The 7,410-nt window shown below is 46.1% G+C and overlaps 1 protein-coding gene across 1 annotated transcript in view; it reads left to right on the top strand.

The window, feature by feature from the left end:
- The window catches only part of RNF130 (ring finger protein 130), a 56,602-nt gene extending 49,398 nt beyond the window's left edge, over window positions 1-7,204 (top strand). The window contains exon 8 of the mRNA XM_086851443.1: window positions 470-7,204. Within this exon, the coding sequence (XP_086707569.1) occupies window positions 470-579 (110 nt within the window). The 3' untranslated portion in view covers window positions 580-7,204. The remainder of the gene's footprint in view (window positions 1-469) is intronic.
- Window positions 7,205-7,410: the final 206 nt, after the last annotated feature.

Genomic DNA, 7,410 nt, shown 5'->3' on the forward strand with positions numbered 1-7,410 from the left:
ATCGGTGGGATGATCGCTGAGGAGCCCTCGCTCTGCCTGCTCATTCCTTTTGATCCCAAGCTGAGGCACTTTGTGCTGGTGCAGGGCACAGCACTTTGGTGCTGACTAGAGATTTCAGGGTCTTCTGAGGAAGCACATCCCATCCCTGCTTTGGAAGGCTGTAAATCAACAGCCAGCAATGAGTGCAAAACTCTGGCCTGCCCCAGCCTTGCTCAGACTTGACCTCTTTTATCTGAAAGATCCATTTGAGGTGTGACTGTTCATGCATATGGAAAGCAGTTGCTTTAAATTGGCAGGGGAGCACACAGAGGTGAAATGTTTCATATGGTTGTTAATGTTTTGTGTTAAAGGGTGGCTGTTTTTTCCATGTGTACTGTGTTTGCATCCAGCACACAGGTATGAGGATGCTTTACTCAGTTCTTTCATTGTTCATGTGTGTTGCTAATGTGGTTTTGTTGTATCCTTGCAGGCAGTCACTTCTTCCATCGTAACTCTTTGTCCCCTCGAAGCCTGGTCTACGAGAGCGAGTTCTCATCCATCGAGCCTGCCTTGGACATGTACGACGAGAACAAAACCTGAAAGGAATCCATGCTCCTTCCTGGCCCTTTTTCTGTTTTTTTCATTTCTCATTCCTATTGTTGTGTACTCTTTCCATGGATCTCCTTTGTCTGAAGAAGAGCTGCTTTTTCCAGAACACGAACCCACCTTCTCGTTTGCACAGACGAAGACCAGCTGTGGTGGATTCTGAGGGTGGCATCTTTGAGCTGACAAAGAGCTGTGCGCAAGCAAGGTTGTCTGATGGAAATTGCTGAGAACAGCATGGGGAGCTGTGTCGGCCCAGCCGCGGCGATGCAGGAGAGGTTTTACGGTGGCCCTAAGAGTTTGTGCTGAACTGCAAATGCGTCTCTTACACAGGCGTCTGCTTTTTCCAATTTTTTAGTTGTCCAGATGGTTGGGCAATGTCAGAAAGGGAACTGGTTGTAGAGGAGATGGCCAGTGACTGGTAAAAGCACTTGTATATCTCGGTCAATCCATAACCTTACTGTGAAATAGCCCCTTCTGAGAGGGACCTTTATAAGTGCATTCAGTTTCCTACAACCCACTTAACCCTGGACAGTGGTGAGCCAGTCTGACATTCAAGCTGCAGAGAGGACCTGCATTTGCAGAAAGATTTCAAGGAACTTGATGCTTGGATTTTTTTCTCCAATTTGACTGAAGCAGGAGGAAAATGGTATATACAGAATATACTTTTGGTCCTTCTGTGTGCTGAAGTCATGTGAATCTCTGTAGAGAGGACATTCACAGAACCAGCACTTGATCTACCTAAAAACCATTAGACTTCTTGAAATATGCAGGAATCAAATTAGCTTTCTTTCTCACGTAACTTTTTTTTGGGGGGTGGGGGGTAAAAAAATCCACCAAATTTTTCACTGAGGTTTTTTAAAAGCCAGCATGTTGGCATTACACAGAGAAGAAAAGAGGTATGCTTCTTATCCCACTCTCCTGTTGAGATCTGCAACAGTTATTTAACAAATACGTTCTCTGAGCTGTGCCCTTTCCCACTGACATCAATAACGGGAATGCAGAAAGCAGGAGAAGAAAGGAAAGCAGCACTGCTTTGACTCGCTACAGGAAAAATCAATTTTTACCAGCATGTGACAGAAGCGGTGGGGAAATGGATATTGTTTGCAAGCTTCTGAGAGAACAATGCAGAAATGGAGAGCGAGAGAGGAACCTCTGGAGCTAAGTCATCCACAGTGTTCCTCAAATGAACAGACATGGAGGAGCGAGCGCTTCTGCTCCACCGTTTCCTACCGGACAATGCATAGCTGTTAATGAATGTTTGGATTTTTCTCCATTGCAATCTAAGTTACTGTAGGTGTAGAAACTCATTTGTGTCCTTGTAATGTGAAACACGGTTTCACTCTCTGTAAAGGAATCTTGAGAAATCAGTTAAGCCAAAAAGAAAGGTAAGACTTATCCTGCCATGCTTTAATTTCACCTGCTTTTGCTACAAGCAGGGGAATTTCCCCTCCTTTATAATGTTTTTAATTGCATAGCAGTCTGCTTAACATATATCCTTTTCTGAAGTGTGGTTCAGCTGTGTCTTTAACATGGATGTTCAAGAGAAAAAGAAACCCAGCTCTGTAAAATGAGGAAATGAACCTCTTTGCCGAGCATGCTTTGACTTTTGTTGCTGTGCGTCAGCTTTATTTAATCTGATAATTCAAGAGTGGGTGGCATGAAGTGTAGGGAGGTTTTTCTCATAATACCCACACTGATGTTTACCAAATGCACTTTTATTGCCATTCAGCTCACTCTGGAAATGCGCTGAAGCCCCAAACTTTTTTAAGAGCACAATTTTGACACCCACTTTCTCCTACAAAGCAGAAGTGAAGGTCACAGAAGTGCCACAGGTGCTGGGGCAGCAGAGAGTCGTGGTCAGCATCCCTCCTCTGCTGGCGGGTGTGCAGGGCAGGCAGCGACAGCTCCGGCACTGCTGGCGAGCCCAGGCACAGCTCCCCATCCCAGCCTGGCTGAGCTGCCCCCAGCCCAGGCACAGCTCCCCATCCCAGCCTGGCTGAGCTGAACCCGTATGGGACTCGGGGGCGGCAGAAGGGCTGGTTGAGCAGCCTCTGTGTTCATAATTACATCTGCAAGATCAGCAGGGACACGTGGGAGCAGCGCCTTGGGAACGCAAATGTCTGAGAGGAAAATCACTGTCTCTCAAGGAGGTTATGGAGCTTGTTCTTATCCATGAGGGCAGTCAGGTTATGATAAACCCAGATATCTGGGTGTTCCTGGTTAAATGCAAACATGTTGTGATGTCTCCAGCCAGCACAGAGCTGCTCTGGTGGGGTTTTGGGTAGGACAGGCTCCTGTAGCACTGCATGGGGAGCTGATGCTCTGATCAAATCCTTCTTGTAGGGGCTGCCCCATCCCAACACAAGGATTTCCCCTAAGGCCACTGGGAAATGTCACTGGGGCACATTTTCAGCACAAACCGAAACCTGGTGATTTCCCAACTCCAGCTGAGCCTGTTTGCACAAGCTGTGTGCCAGAATATACAGAAAAGCTAGAAGAGGCATGGAAATTAAAAACTAGAAAGCACAAAGCCCCCAAAGATAAAATAATAAATAATGTAATTTGTATTTTGCTAAATCTTATTTCTAACCTACCATCTTGGTTTTTAGCAGGGGGAGGGCAAGTTTGCCTCAGTGGAGATCAGGGTCTGGCACAGTGATGTAAAAATGGATTTGTGCTGTAGCATCTTGGATAGGGGAGCTGGTATTTGTAACTGACATCCTGGATTTGGGAAATATTGCAACACTGGAAAAATTAAAGTGTTTTCAAGCACTTGGTCCCTACATGTGCACCAGGACGTGCTCGAGCAGGCCTTCCCCAGTTAAGTCACATTTAGGATGGGGAAGAGGCACCACAGCAACATAGGTGATTTTTTCTGTGCTGTGCTGGTAAGTTTGAGGTTTTCTTTTTAATATTAATCAGTATATAAAAAAAGCTTGATGAGCATCGTTGTTCTTGTTCTGCTGCAGTGGTGCTGTGTGTGGTTGAGTCATTTCACAGAAGTAAAATATACGGTAATCTACCAAGCACTGTAAGAGCCAGTAACTTGCAAAATAATTTTTAAGGTTAAAAAAAAAGTGCTTTTCTTAACACGAAAATTCAGTTTATGACTTCTGCATATGAAGAAAAGCTTTTATCTCCAAGTGTTTTCCTAAACTATTTAAACCCCAACACTTTGCCTTCCCTTTCTCAGCTTCCTCTTCTATGAAAGTTTTGCATGTTCCCATAAGACATTTGTAAAATCAGGGTTTGCTTGTGTTCTTAGAGGATAATTGCCAGTAAGAAACCAGACTGTAAGTGTGCTTTTTACTTATGATACACAACATTAAATATTAAATTTGAAGCATGTTAAAATTTATCTAACGATCCCACAACTGCTCCCTCCAGTGAGCTCACGTGTTGGAATCTGCATCGTCCCTTTGCTCTAGGATGCTTGCCCTGGCACCTGAGGATGCTATAGGAATAGCCAGGTATCCTGCATTAGCCAAAGAAAGACCAAAACCAGTTTAATAAACATGTCTAGGACTATGTTATGAGACTTTTACACATCTGTTTTCTTTAAACACATTCATGTAAAATAGTGCAAATGCTTGGGAGAGGTTTTTACCAGCTCCTGGAAAGCAGAGGGAATTCTGCAGGAAATATGGGTCATGCTGAGGCTCTAGGACTTGATCAGTCCAATTTAGGTTTGAGGGAGTGCCACAGTCAGGTCATGAGCTGAAGGATGAAGGCACCAGGGTTGAGCTGAAGTTCAGGCAGCTCTGCAGCCTGATCACTGGCCAGTGAGTTGACTTAATTATTAAAAATATTTGTTATTTTGCTTAGCTAATAGTCATTTTGTTTTTTACAATGTAGGAAATAGCACAGCAGCTCAGAAGCCGAGGCACAGTGGGGCAAAGGCAGGAGCCACAGGGCTGCTGCCAGCCCTGCAGGGTGGGCAGAAAAGGACAGGAGATCTCAGGGCAGGGACCTCAGGAAACACCTTCAAATTCCCAAGTAAAGCTTTTGCTCCTTTTTCACCCTGTGTTACCCAGCCATACTTGACCTAATTTTCCAGCCTGAGTGGTGCAGAAGAGTGTGTGATGTGCCATGACAGCTTGCATATGTGTTGTTATATTTAAAGATATCTTCACTTTTTCCTTTCCCTGCTAGACTTGCTGCACCGCAGGGCAGCCTCAGTTCTGGCACACTCAGTGGAAGCTGGTGAGCTGGGGAGGGGGAGAGAGGGAAAGATGTTCCAACTAAACAGACTGGGGGGAAATCAGGGGAGAGGTAGACAGTACTTCAGTATGCTGGTGCTCATTTCTGCTTTTCTTCCCTTGTCTTTGAAATAATTAAGAGAAAAAGCTGTGCTCCCTACCCCTTCCTTGCAGGATGCAGTGACAAGAGCAGGGCTCCAGGTGGGATTTTGCTCCTGATCCACGGCCATGATGCTCTGTAACCCCCAGCCAGTGATGTCCTGAGATGTTGACCGAAAGCCCCAAATTCACAAGGGGTTGTCAGGTTTACCTGGTACTTGCACAGTGCTTTGGGAGGATGAAATCTGCTCACAGAGCCTTTGCAAATCACCAATAATTGACACCTTGTTATCTGTCAGTTGATTGATTCTTTCATTAACCTAGTCTTTTTAAGAGCCTGCAACATCCCCACTCTTAATTCTCCCAATTAATCTGTACCTTTCCACTCCATCACAGTACTACTGGCTTCATCCTCCTCCTCTGGAGAGTTGGGTGAAGGTCCCTGTTGTGCAGGCACTGCTGTCCACCTGTTTTCCAGCATCTTCTTCATCACTGTGCCATCACCCCACTGTGCCATCACCATGGCAGCCCCCCCCTTCAAGGGGATGCATCGCTCCAAACCAGTCTGGTCTCTGGGAGCACAGAGGTTCGTGCTGGGCTGTGCTCAGCCACAGCAGGGCATGTGGGATCTGGGCTGTTGTGAGATGCTCATTCTCTGAATCCCTGCATGGAGCAACCTTTTGCTCTTCTGCCCATTAGCCTCGTGGAGATGCTCATGTGAACAGAAATGGATGTGTAGGTTGTGCAATAACATCTGAATTTATTTTTTTTTCTTAATAATGTCCAGGGTCTCTGGTCTTGGGGGCCCTGTGGTATAGAGTATTGCCCAAAAATAGTCCCTTTCCTAAGGAGTTAATAATTAAGTATTAATATTCCTACAAAGTAAGAACTACATAGTGTTTTACTGAAACACTACTACAGGGTACTTAAAGTGATTTCAATGCAAGGCTGAGGTGTAACATCAGTTAGTGTCATACAGCTGGGCCAGGGGATTTGCAGCCCAGAAGTCAGATGGACACGTATGAGAAGGCTCCCTCACTCCTGCTGGGCTATTCCTGTCTCCACTTGTATCCACAAGCCCCTTAGGAGCCAGGAGCTTTTATTCTTTTCCCTGAGCTCAGCTGTGTGCATTTATGTGCCATTTGCCTTTTTTGGGGGGTTGTTCTTTTTTTGCTGCTTCTCACATACTCCAGGGCTCGCCTTTTGCTTGGCTCTGTCTTGATCTTCGGCTGCCCAAACCCCTCGGAGGGGGGACAAGAGCCATTAATTCCCAGCAGAGCAGCTCTGCTGGGCTATGTTAAGGCATGGATCATTCAGATTTGCTGTGGATCACCCGTGCCTGTGTCTTTAATACCCTCACACCGTCTTGGGCAGTAAGAGCTGTAGCTGCCTGCAGCCTCCCCACAGACCTGGACTGCACTGGGAGAGAGGATCACACAGAAAACAGCTCAGCAACCCTCCCATGCTCCAGCACAGGAAAGTCTGGATGTGAAACTTGTTCTTTGCTGCTGTTAAGCCAGGAATGTTTAGTGTTTGGGGCTGTCGAAGCAAAGCTCCTGGTGCATGTTTGTGAGGTCCCAGCAAGGCAGCACCCCAGCCTGTCGCTTTCTGCTAGTGCTGGAAGGTGCTACATGAACGAGAGACCTTCCCTGTGCCACCGCATCAGCAGGCAGGCTTTCCCCACCGTCTGTGTCTGGGCTTAACTCCCAGCACTGGTAAGGTCTGTAACACCACTCCTGTAATGGGGAACAACCTTTCAGAGCAAAGTGAGTGGTAGCATCAGTCTTCTACTTGTCCCATCAGCCCTGCTGCAGTTTGCAAGTAGCTGTTAATTCCTAAAAGCTGCTCTGTATGACCGTGCCTGTCCAGGATCACCTGCTTGAGGCCATGGCTAACTGAATCCACCAAAATGGGATCATTTTATCTCAGCTGAGAGGGGACCCCCCGGCCTTTGGGCACAGGAGACTGCAGCAAACAACAAAAATCCCCAATTTGTGTGTGTGTGTAAAATGAAAAGTCTGAACTGGCTTGCTGCCAGGTGGGTCACACCGGTGTGACCAGGTAACCTGAACATGCCAGCAGCTGCCAGGGGTCTGGAGACGCTGCAGGGACACAGGGACACACAGTGCCCTCCTGACAGCCAGAGCTTTCCAGTCCCTGTGGAAGTGCAGCTTGCCAGCAGCAGAACTTGTTGACATGTTTTGATGTAAGTATAACACTGTATTGTAGTTATGTGGTATATGCCGATATGTTCATAGTGTATACTGACTAGTTAGGGTTTGCTAATGTACTACATTTCAATAAAAAGCAATTTAAAAATACGGAGTTTGTGAGTTTGGTGTCTGAAAATATGGGAGAATGAGAGCATTACCCAGCGACTCCAGTCCTTCCAGCATTTCTTATAGATCTGTCTTAGAGGATAGTATGGAACAACATTGTCAAGAGATCAATTTTCAGAGAGCATTTTTCCCACTCTGATATAAATATTTTTTTTACTGTACTAGTGCCTAGAAATCCTAAGCCTTTG

Source organism: Cyanistes caeruleus, chromosome 15, assembly GCF_971803275.1.
Source record: "Cyanistes caeruleus chromosome 15, bCyaCae1.hap1.1, whole genome shotgun sequence".
Taxonomy (NCBI): Eukaryota; Metazoa; Chordata; class Aves; order Passeriformes; family Paridae; genus Cyanistes; species Cyanistes caeruleus.